The sequence below is a fragment of the Podarcis cretensis genome, assembly GCF_951804945.1.
Source record: "Podarcis cretensis genome assembly, chromosome: 9".
Taxonomy (NCBI): domain Eukaryota; kingdom Metazoa; phylum Chordata; class Lepidosauria; order Squamata; family Lacertidae; genus Podarcis; species Podarcis cretensis.
This window is the reverse complement of record NC_137178.1, coordinates 74,667,725-74,679,509: the sequence shown is the minus strand read 5'-3', so window position 1 is coordinate 74,679,509 and position 11,785 is coordinate 74,667,725. Positions and strand designations below refer to the sequence as shown.

At 45.7% G+C, this 11,785-nt stretch overlaps 1 protein-coding gene across 3 annotated transcripts in view; it reads right to left on the bottom strand.

Moving 5' to 3' along the window:
• Positions 1-158: 158 nt before the first annotated feature.
• The window catches only part of CCDC33 (coiled-coil domain containing 33), a 186,939-nt gene continuing 175,312 nt past the window's right edge, over positions 159-11,785 (bottom strand). For 2 of the 3 annotated variants that reach the window (XM_079991514.1, XM_079991515.1), the window contains 8 exons: positions 9,758-9,953; positions 8,189-8,277; positions 7,384-7,515; positions 6,429-6,519; positions 5,410-5,537; positions 4,171-4,257; positions 3,922-4,041; positions 2,777-2,914 (listed from right to left, as the gene is read on the bottom strand). In XM_079991514.1, the coding sequence (XP_079847640.1) occupies positions 2,792-2,914; positions 3,922-4,041; positions 4,171-4,257; positions 5,410-5,537; positions 6,429-6,519; positions 7,384-7,515; positions 8,189-8,277; positions 9,758-9,953 (966 nt within the window). In that variant the 3' untranslated portion in view covers positions 2,777-2,791. Of the gene's footprint in view, positions 368-2,339; positions 2,396-2,776; positions 2,915-3,917; positions 4,042-4,170; positions 4,258-5,409; positions 5,538-6,428; positions 6,520-7,383; positions 7,516-8,188; positions 8,278-9,757; positions 9,954-11,785 lie in introns of those variants that run through there. The other variant, XM_079991516.1, reaches the window with a different exon arrangement.

Below are 11,785 nucleotides of genomic sequence, written 5' to 3'. Positions count from 1 at the left end.
CACCAACCTCCTCTCTCCCTCCTGGTAAGCAAGCGCTGTACCTCCACCCCACCTGCAGGATACTTCTGTCCTCCCTCCACCTGTATTTCCAGTAATTTTCTTCTTCCCAAGCAAATCGGCATCAGCTGGTGGGAGTCCATTGATCTTGAAAGTATCCATTTGGGGGGAATGTATGCCAAAACTTTTAAAAAGTTTATTAGGGAATGCCATGCTCCATTCGGTCTCTTGAGGAATGGGTATGAAACTTGAGGGGTATATTTACAACAGATGATCTGCCCTGCCATCAAGCGTAGATCGCCACAGGCTGCACAAAGGACGAAGGCTCCCAATGCTTCTTGAGCTGACTTTGCTAATTTGGATGAGTCTTCTGAGAAGAGGGAAAGAGCAGGTGTCAGGAAGGTGTCTAGAATCTCCATGACCCAGTCGCCAGATCTCCTACCCACTCTGTCTAACATTCTGAGGGCCTGGACAATGTGGTTGCCGCAAGGGCATGTGCACCCCTGTAACATGGTGCAAAATTTCACTCAACGTTTCTGTGTGTGGAAAAAAAGGCAATGATGTAGAGGTTTCCTTGCACATCCCCTGTCTGGGCAGAATGCTCTAGACATGCTCCCAATCTGCCAGGGAGCCTATTTAGAAAGATCAGGCATCAGGTATGTTGGTACAGAAAGTCACAAATACAGGTACAGTGGTGCCTCGCAAGACGAAAAGAATCCGTTCCGCGAGTCTCTTCGTCTAGCGGTTTTTTCGTCTTGCGAAGCAAGCCCATTGGCGGATTAGCGCTATTAGCGGCTTAGCGGCTTTTAGCGGCTTAGCGGATCAGCTGATAAGCGGCTTAGCGGCTTAGAAAAAGGGGGGGGGGAGGAAAAAACCCCCGCAGGAACTCGCAAGACATTTTCGTCTTGCGAAGCAAGCCTATAGGGAAATTCGTTTTGCGAAGCGCCTCCAAAACGGAAAACCCTTTCGTCTAGCGGGTTTTCCGTCTTGTGAGGCGTTCGTCTTGCGGGGCACCACTGTATGGTTGAATGACCCAGGGGGACCCGTGGCTGTTGGGGGTGGGTGGGTGGGCAGGAAGGAAGGAGAGGCTGGCATTGTGGGTGGGGGGAGGAGGACACTGAAAAGGCTGAGGCCTACCCTGACTACTAGCTGAGTCTTCGGGGAGAAGGTGGGAGCAGGGTCGTCTTAAGCATATCTGGCGCTGTGGTGCAAAGATCCCTCTGGTGCCCCATTCCCCGTTTCCCAGTTGTCAACCTTTTCCCAAGCTACTGCAGGGATCGCTCTCCTCCCGTGGGGCTTGGGAAGGAATCTGCACACCTGCCAGCCATATAGTTGGCGGGGCACAGCTTCCATCCTAAGCCTCTACGGGGATCGCTCTCCTCCTGCGGAAGCTTGGGAGGCAAGCTGCACGCCAGCCAGCCAGATGGTTGATGGGGCGCAGCTGGCAGGTGTGCAGGAGGGAAAGGGGAGGCTGCTGGCAAAGCCGCGCAGCTCCCCCACTCACTAGGGCGCCCCTGAGAGGCCGGCGCCCTGGCACAACGCACCAGTAAAACCAATGGGAAAGATGGCTCTGGGTGGGAACTCACCACTTGACTCATCCCTGCAGAGAAGCCTCTCGCAAAGGAGCTTCCCTCAGCACTGATAGGTTAGGTGGGATTAGGCCATGCTGATCCTTTGGAGCAGACATGTGGAATGGGTTCTCAGGCTGCTCTCTGTTTGGATTTGGATTTGATATTCCCCTTTATCACTACCCGAAGGAGTCTCAAAGCAGCTAACAATCTCCTTTCCCTCCCTCCCCCACAACAAACACTCTGTGAGGTGAGTGGGGCTGAGAGACTTCAGAGAAGTGTGACTGGCCCAAGGTCACCCAGCAGTTGCATGTGGAGGAGCAGGGAAGCGAACCCGGTTCACCAGATTATGAGTCCACCACTCTTAACCACTACACCACACTGGCTCTCTGTAACACCTGTCCCCAATTAACGAAAACTAGGGACTCTGTGGATTGGTTTTGCATGAGGCAGAACCCCACATTTGTAGGGTATTTTTGGCACCTGAGGTTCCAAAACCAAAACTTCATCTCTGATTGTCAGATTCCTGGAGAAACCCAATGTCACCCTTGGTGAAACATGAGACTGGGTATGTTGCTGGACTCTGGACCCCCATCAGCCTCGACAATCTTGTCCATTGGTCAGGGATGATGATGGAAGCTGGAATTCAGCAACACAGGGCTCCCTCTCCCTGCCCTTGAGCCGCTGGGTCAAGACACTTGCCCACCAAGGGGCAGCCCTTGCACTGACCTATAATGGAACCAACCCTTCACTGGGCTACTTTGGGGCACTCGCCTTCACTCCATATATCTTTGCGTTCTTCTGCTCTTCATCTCCTCTCCCTTCTCATCCTGTGAGTGGGTAAGGGAGCACTCTGATGAGCTAGAGGCATACTAGAACTTTCCAAGCTAAGTCTAGGCTGAACTTTGGGGGTGGGTGGGGTTGTGCACAGATGAAACCCTAACTCCCTCTACTTTCCCTTTTGAAGGGATGCAGTTCCCAAGGTCCAGAAGACACCAGAGCTCCCTCGTGGCTCTTATTGGTCAGATGTAGGGATGCAAGGAGGCAGCAATTTCCGTCCCATCCTGGTTTTGTTGCAATCAGCGTGGTTTCCATTCTGCTGCAGTTCAGCTTCTGCTAAAACTTAATGCTTTTCGTCTTACTATCCACTATGGCTGAAGCTTATGCAATTAATTTTAGTGGAAAGATAATGTCAAAATAATGCAGGAAATAATATAAATATGTATCTAATGTTTGTGGACTGAAAAAAGATTGCAAATATACCATATATACTTTCCTGACCTCAGGTGAACAAGCAGATTACAGGAATTTCTGCCCCTATTTCTGTTTCCAGTGGAATTCTTTGTGTGCTAGATAGTTGTGACGAGGGATCAGGGAGAAAATCAATTCAGCTGGCATATGAAGCTGTATCTATAAAATTCTCTCTTTCCAAAATAAGTTGAGAACCAAGACAGAGAAGCAGCTTTTGAAATTCACACTTATTCCAATTTTTCAGTGAACTCCAGCTGAACAGTTTTTTTTACAAAATTGCATCTATTAGGGGGAAGTCCCTATAAATATGAAAATATTAGTGAAAACAACATACAAAAATGCATTATATTAGAAGCAATTGTTTGCAAAAAATATGTATGTCAGTCAATCAAAAGTGCGAACAAAGATGTGTTTATTAGGAAAAATTGGCACTAAAATCACTGGTGCATTTTCATGAGGATTTATTTGTTTATTTATTTTGCAAATTAATGCAGAAATGTGGAGAACCAAATTTAAGGGTGGAAAAATGAGAAACTAAGAGGATAGAAATTGACAGATGCTTCCATCCCAAGTTGTGATGGTCTGGATGTCAACCAATAAAGGTAAAGGTAAAGGGACCCCTGACCATTAGGCCCAGTCGTGACGACTTTGGGGTTGCAGTGTTCATTTCACTTTATTGGCCGAGGGAGCCGGCATACAGCTTCCGGGTCAGGTGGCCAGCATGACTAAGCCGCTTCTGGCGAACCAGAGCAGCGCACAGAAACGCCGTTTACCTTCCCGCCAGAGCGGTACCTATTTATCTACTTGCACTTTGACATGCTTTCAAACTGCTTGGTGGGCAGGAGCAGGGACCGAGCAACGGGAGCTCCTCCCGTCGTGGGGATTCGAACCGCCGACCTTCTGATCGGCAAGTCCTAGGCTCTGTGGTTTAACCCACAGCGCCACCGGTGTCCTGTTGCAATTAGATCAGGAAGGAATGGGATGAACTGCCCCACTCTTGGTGTAAACGGTTAGACATAGATGTCTCCCTAAGGCCCACCCAGAAAGCCATCATAACTTGCCCTGGGAAACTCTATTCCTGCCCACAGTTATGCTAGTTACTCACCAGCAACGTGTCCCCTAAGAGTAGAGGGGTCGGTGACAGGTCCAATCCAAGATCGCGCTCCAGAAGTCGGGTGCTGTAGTCCTGCTTCTCTCGCCCCCATTTCCTGGCAGACTCCTCCAGCTGTGGCAGAGAGAACAGACAATCCCTGAGACAAACTTGTGCACTGTTCTGGTTGCCTTGTCTCAAAACGGATACCGTAGAGCTGGAATTCATGCCAACGGATGCGAAGGTTAAAAAGAGGCCCCTTACCTGGTACTCCAAGGCATTGATGCGAGCCTCTGCCCTCTCCAGTTTTGAAATCAAAGAGAGCTTTTCATTGCTGTTGGAAAACGTATCCTGTAGGGTGGGGAGAGAAAGTTATATAACATAAGAAGAGAGGAAGCAGCACGAGAAAGGTAATACACTGGTACCTCGGGTTAAGTACTTAGCTTGTTGCAAAGACCCATGGAATCAGACTGCCTGAAACACCCACTTCTCCGCATACTCAATCTCTCTTCCTTTGAAAACTTTCTGCCCAACTGCATTATTTGCCACCTGTTATTTGTTTCCACCCAGCTCTGCTCACCTGGAGATCAGCCTACAGAGGCCTCCCTCGTGCTATGTTCCCACCTCTTTAGCGGAGTACCGTAGCTTTGTGGTGTCCTTGCATGCAGAAATTCTGATGTCCAACCTCTGGGCAGTGGTGTAGCGTGGGTTGCCCCCCTCACCCCCCACCCCATGCTATGCCACTACCTGGGATTTCTGATCAAAAGGATCAGGTGTCAGGGAAGAGACCCAGTCACAGTGGGTTAATTATGGGCTAGTGGCAAAGAGGGCAGACATCTCCCTCAATTTGGCCATAGTCCAGGATTAGCTAATACCATGGATGCTGAAGGAATTTGTTCTTTACACTTTCTGATAATAACTGCCCTAAGTCAGATTAGCCTCAACCAGAGCCAGAGCCTTTTCAACACTGGCCCCGGCCTGGTGGAAAACTCTGTCTCCTGAGACCAGGACCCTGCAGGATCTGATTTCTTTCCACAGGGCCTGTAAAACAGAGTTGTTCCTCCTGGCCTTTGGCTTGGAATCAATTTGATTCCCTCCCCCTCTTTCTTTTTTCCTTTCTCCTCCTGTGATGAGGCTGCATTTTAATGGTTTAATGTTGCATTTTAACCTTGTTTTTAAGTTGTATTCATTCAACTTGTTTGTATTATTGGTTGTTAGCCACCCTGAGTCCGGTCTTGGCTGGGGAGGGTGGGGTATAAATAAAATTTTTTATTATTATTACTACTACTACTACTATCATATACTGCATAGTAATGTAAAATGTGAGTAAATTCAAAAGGGTATTATGCACAGGACATCTGTCCTGATTTATTTCAACAGAGAATTGTGCACAGGAGAACTGTCCTGATTTAATCCAGGACAATTGCCCTGTTTTATTTCTGTAAGGTATTTTGTCCAGGGAAAGTGCACAGGATGGATGGTTGCTGAACAGCAACATCTTACCGGTAGCGCTTGCTGCTGCAATATGATGGGGGAACGATAGCAGGAAGACTTTCCCAGTTCGTCTCGCAGCCTCATGTTCTCCATCATCAAGGTGGAGTAGAGACCCTTGGACCAGCTGTCACCTGGAACTAGGGGTAAAGAGAGCAGAAGATGCTCAACTAAAGGAAAGAGAAAGCTGTTCCAAAAAGGAGTAGGGAAAAGCCTCTTTACATTTTCAGGGGTGCAAGCTCAGCTGATTTCTACCTACAGGACCGCCTCTCCCGGTATGCCCCACGGAGAGCCTCAAAGTCCATAAATAGCAACACCCTAGAGGTCCCGGTCCCTAAGGAAGTTAGATTAGCCTCAACCAGGGCCAGGGCCTTCTCAACACTGGCCACGGCCTGGTGGAACGCTCTGCCTCATGAGACCAGGGCCCTGCAGGATCTGATTTCTTTCCGCAGGGCCTGTAAGACAGAGTTGTTCTGCCTGGCCTTTGGCTTAGAATCAGTTTGATTCCCTCCCCCTCTTTCTTTTTTCTTTCTCCTCCTGTGATGAGGCTGCATTTTAATGTTTTAATGTTGTATTTTAATCTTGTTTTTTAAGTTGCATTTCAATCAACTTGTTTTTTATTGGTTGTTAGCCGCCCTGGCTGGGGAGGGCGGGTTTAAATAAAATTTATTCTTCTTCTTATTATTATTTATTATGACAAAAATATTTGTATATCACTATATCATAAAAATATATCAAAGCAGTTTCCAATAATAAAACCATAAAATGAGAAATCAATTAGTCATTGTGGATGGATGTAGTTTTAATTGCCTGGTGGAACAGAAAAGTTTTCAGCAGGTGTTTAAAAGATGGCACAGAAGGTGCCTGCTGAATCTCCAGTGGCAGAGTGTTCCCCAGGACTGAGCCAATGACACGAAAGCCTTGCTTTCTTGACGTCAAATGAGCCTTGCCAATGCAGGGAAACAACTTTGAATGCCAGCAAGTGCAGCAGAGATGCTGGAGACGCACAAATTGCCAGCAGTCACACTCACCTGAGCCGAGGGGTGCTTCTGAAAACTGGGTGTCATCTTTTGACTGCTCCTTCATCTTCCCTTCCAGCATCATCTCCATCCTTTCAATCACCTTTCAGTGGAAAGAAGCACCTGGTGAGTTTACAGGAGGGGACCCTTCACTCCACCCTAAGCTTCTGAGAGACGGTTGTGATGTGCTGGTCTCCAGCAATGGGCTCAGTGCAATGCTCCCGCTCATTGCCATAGACCAGCAGTCACATTTCATTGCAAAAGATGGAAATGCCAAGGAAGCAGCTCTGAGTGAACTGCTGGGCAGGAGTGCCAGTTTGGCCCCATGACCATGGATTCCTGGGGCCGTGGCTGCCATGCAGCATGCATGGCCCTGGCACCAAATTTTGTGGCTGCCTGGCCCCTTCATGGGGAATTTTGTGAGTGTTTGGGCACCCAGGGCCCCAGGGAGTTGGCACCTATGCTACTGGGAGAGGTTGCCTCATGGGTAAGATTTAGTATAACAGTAAGACAGACGTCCTTGGGAAATGGTGGTCTCTCCTTCAGTTGAGTTATCTAAGTAGAAGCTGAACAGGCTCAGTCTCATAGGCCATTCTGTCAGCTGCCACATGATACCAGAGACCTTACAGTGACTTTCATGAGGTGGTACCAGATTCTGGGCTTAATGTTTTTATGGGGTGAGTGCCCTATAGATGGCAAAGTGTCTTACTCTACTCCAGGCTCATCCACACAGCTTTCTGTGCCACAGTTCCAGGTCTGCACTTTAAAGCTCTGAGACTGAGTGTCTTTTTTGCCCTGGTGATTTCCCCATAGAAGCCTGCTCTTGACCGCTGAATCAGAGTAAACAGCAATCCACAGGAAACCTGAATTGCCATTTGTGCTGAGTCCCTCCTGAGCAGCCTCCCCAGATTCTGCCCCCAAGTCCTACCCTGATCTCTTCACATTTCTCCCACTCGTCTTCCCTCACCTTTTCTTGTTTCTTCACCGCATCTTCCAGAGCTTGCACCTTGGCGATCTTGGCCTGGTATTTTCTTAGCACCATTTGCTGCTGCTGGTGAGCTCGTTGCAGCATCACGAGGTCCTTTTCTCGGTCATTTTTCTGGTAGTGGGAAAGGACCAAGGCCCTTGAGATGGGATGGAACCAGTCCTGATTTCTTTGGGGGTGGGGAGTGAGTGGTAGAGGCTTCTTTGTGGAGGACTCTGGACAGACCCAGACCCAGACCTAGTGGGGACTGACTGATCCTCTGCTGAACAGAGGTAGAAAACCTGTGATCTTCCAGAGGTTCCTGGACTACAAATCCCATTATCCCCGATGGACAAATCTATCCAATTCCATTTCTTTCCATTTCTCATTTTCTCAATCTTAAGTTCACTTCTCTCAATTTCTATGTTAGTTTGTGATTATTATTTTTAAGTGAACACGAAAAATCGCACACATGTGCATTTTACATATTAAGTGCATTTTTTAATACGAAATCTCCCCACATATCACCATTTTTTTCACACACACGCCCTTTTTCTTTTTTTTAACTAAGAGAAGCACGTGTGTGCACTTTCTCCTTTGGGTATGCATTTTTTGGTTGGATAACTTCATTGCAAAATGCAGTGAAGTGTGAGTTTGGGAGGCTGGCAATGTTTCATTTCAAATTCTGGGTTGGGAATCAGGTAGGTTCCTATTAAAATATGGACCAAATAAATCACTGCCCCCATTCCTACCCACAATGCAGAGTCTCTCCAAAGCTGTGATGAATGGCAAACACAGAAGCGCTTACCCGAATCAGTTCATTCTGCAGCCTTTGAACCCGGTCCTTCATTCTGGCCATCTCCCGAGCCCCAGCACTTAGTTTCTGCTTGAGGGTTACTAAAAAGCAAATGGCAGAGCCTGGAGAAAACCCCATCCAGGGAGGACCATGTCTCTCATACACCATGGTGGATGCTCTGCCTTCTGTATTGAAGGGGACTGGACAAGATTACCCTTTGGGTTCCTTCTACCCTACAATTCTATGATTCCATGATACGAGAGGCTTCTTGACTTATGTGTCCCAGTTCTCAACATCAGGGAGTGAGGCTATGAACATGGGAAGCAGCTTTATATAGAATAAGACCATTGGACTATCTCATCTGTCACTGCCCACTCTGACTGGCAGCACTGCTCAAGGGTCTCAACCAAAGGTGTTTCCCATATTATTATTTTTTATTAAAAAAAACCTGATACAGCAGGGGTTGAATTTGGGACTTTGAGCAAATTGTGTGCTTTAGCTCTGAGCAATACAGAGGATGACCAGGTAAGGCGAAGATGAGATGAGAACATAAGAAGAGAGTGTTGGATTTGGCCAATGGTCCACCAAGTCCAGCATCCTGTTCTCTTCTGCTTGGGTCAAGCTTGCAGGTTTCCCACTGACATCTGGTTTACCACTTTGAGAACAGGATGCTGGACTAGATGGGCCATGGACCTCATCTAGCAGAGCTCTTCTCATGGGACAGTGCTCTTGCCCTTGGGTTCCGCTTATGGGTTTCCCACAGGGCTCTGGTTGGTGTTCATACAGGGCTGTTCCAAAGCATTGATCCTCCTATGATCCTCCTTTTCAACACTGGCTCCGGCCTGGTGGAACGCTCTGTCTCATGAGACCAGGGCCCTGCAGGATCTGATTTCTTTCCGCAGGGCCTGTAAGACAGAGTTGTTCCGCCTGGCCTTTGGCTTGGAATCAACTTGATCCCCTCCCCCTCTTTCCTTTTTCCCTTCTGTGATGGAACTCCTATTTGGGGACTTCCCTGGCTTTTTTCTGGTCCATGTAGGACCAGTTGGGATAGTTGGCCTTGGTGAAGATTTGATGTTTTCATCCCCCAAAAGTTTTTGATTTGAGTTTCCACTGAAATGAGGCTACATTTAATGTTGTACTTTAATCTTGTTTTTCAGTTGTGTTTTAATCAATTGTTTTTATACTTGGTGTTAGCCGCCCTGAGCCCGGTCTTGGCTGGGGAGGGCAGGGTATAAATAAAATATTATTATTATTATTATTATTATTATTATTATTACTACTACTATGTTAGAACCAAATTCCAGCTTGGCCGTAAACAAGGATGGGGCAATCTGTCAACTGCCTGGCTACCCTTTCTGCATTTGTGATGGTCACCATCTGGTACTTAGAGGTATACTGCCTCCAACAGATGACGTAGCATGCACCAATCATGGCTAGTAGCCTTAGGTTTGGGGACAACACCTGAGTGGCCACCCAGTCTAGCTGCCACTCAACAAGCTCTACATCCTTCCCCCATGGGGGACCTTCACCTGTCCCCTCCTGTGTCATATGGATTGGCAGAGAAGTAGGCAATCTCCTTACATATCCTGTCAATGATTTCAGCCTTTGTCATGACATCAGGGTCTATGTCGTGAAACAGGATGCGGCCCACATCTTCATGCATGGCGAGGTTGCGTCGCAGGGCGCTGTTCTCAGACTCCAGGTTGGTGACGTGCTGGCGCAGGGACAGGATATCATCCGCCATCCTCTGCATGGCTGCATGGTAATTGTCCATCTCCTGGCAGCCATTGGAAAAGAAGAAGAATCATGACCCAGTAAAGATAGTTAGAATCCACAAATTGCACCCTGTTAGTTTTGACAGGGCCTGGTGATTATCAGCTTGTGGCAAGATGGAGGTGGGCTTTTTCCACCAGTGCCACCTGTGTTGTGGAATGTTCTCCTGCTGAAATATGAAAGACTCCCATCAGCATTGGCATCCCGCCAGCTCTTGAAGACACACTTGTTTAGACAAACGTTACCCAGAGTCTCTTATTTTCACTGGTGCTGTTTGGATGGATGGGTTTTGTTGCACATTGGAAGGGGACATTTATGAAAGGTATAAGTGCAATTTATTCCGAACAACAGGCAAACTTAACAGTAAACAATGTATTAAATGAAAAATGTATAATAACTAAGGGAACGAGACAGGGATGCCCTCTGTCTCCATTATTGTTTATTTTAGTATTAGAAACATTGACAAGGAATATGACTGGATGAAAGCATAAGAGGAATTACATTAGGGAGTAAAGCGTATAAGTTAAAAGCATTTGCAGATGACCTGGTTATAACTGTGGAAGAACCCTTGGAAAATATACCAAAGATAAAAAAGATAGATAAAATTGGACAAGTAGCAGGTTTCAAACTTAATAAAAATAAAACAAAAGCGTTATTAAAGAATACGTCAGAACAAATGAAAAATTAATTTAAGCAAAAAACAGATTTAGTGGTACTAAAGAAAGAAAAGTATCTAGGGATATGGTTAACAAATAGAAACATAAATATTTTTAAAGATAATTATATAAAAGTGTGGAATGGAATTAAAAGAGCTATGGAGATACAGGGAAGGATGAATTTAACATTGTGGGGAAGGATCTCAGTGATAAAAAATGATTTTCTTACAGTATGGTTCAGGAATCCCTTGTGTAATTTTACTTTCTCATTCCATAGATAATCATGCCAACCATATCTCTTATCATGTCCTTCTAAACCCAGTATATCCGTATTCTTTAATTGTACCCATTCCCGCAACCAGCAAAGACAAGACGCTTCATAATATAATTTCAGGTCCTGCAGTGAGAATCCCCCTCTTTGTTTTTCATCCATTAATAATTTATATTTTATTCTGGGCTTTCTCCCCCACCAGACAAATTTAAAAATATCTTTTTTCCATTGTTTGAATTGTTTTGCTCCTCTGATTATGGGTATTGATTCAAACAAAAACAGCATTCTTGGCAATACGTTCGCAAAAAAAATAAACATGAAAGAGAATTGGCCTATGTACAAAGATCTGTTAACAGAGGTGGAAAATAAATTGAAGGTAAAAGAGTATGGAGAAATAAACCACCTGTTAACAGATTGGTCACAATACCACCAACTAAATAACATATTCAGAAGTGATAAAGAAAAAGGTTTTGGGAAGGAATTCTCAAAGTATGAAAAAGAACTGTTGGAGAATAATGAAGAATTATTATCAAAAATGTATAAACTACTATTGGAATGGGAGACGAAAGATGAGGAGGTTAAAGATGTAATGATAAAATGGGCAAAGTATTTGGGATATCATATCCCACTTGAGTCATGGGGAAAGCTGTGGAAAGAGGATTTGAAATTTACGGTGTGTAGTACATTGAAAGAATATTATATGCAAATGATGTGTCGCTGGTATTTAACTCCAGTAAAGATTGCAAAGATGTATAAAATTCCTCCAAAAATATGTTGTAAATGTAAAGATAATGAAGGCACTTTTTTCACATGTGGTGGATTTGCAAAAAGGCAAAAGACTTCTGGGAAATGATAGATAATGAATAAAAAAAAATGTTTAAGATAACTTTTCATAAAAAACCAGAAGCC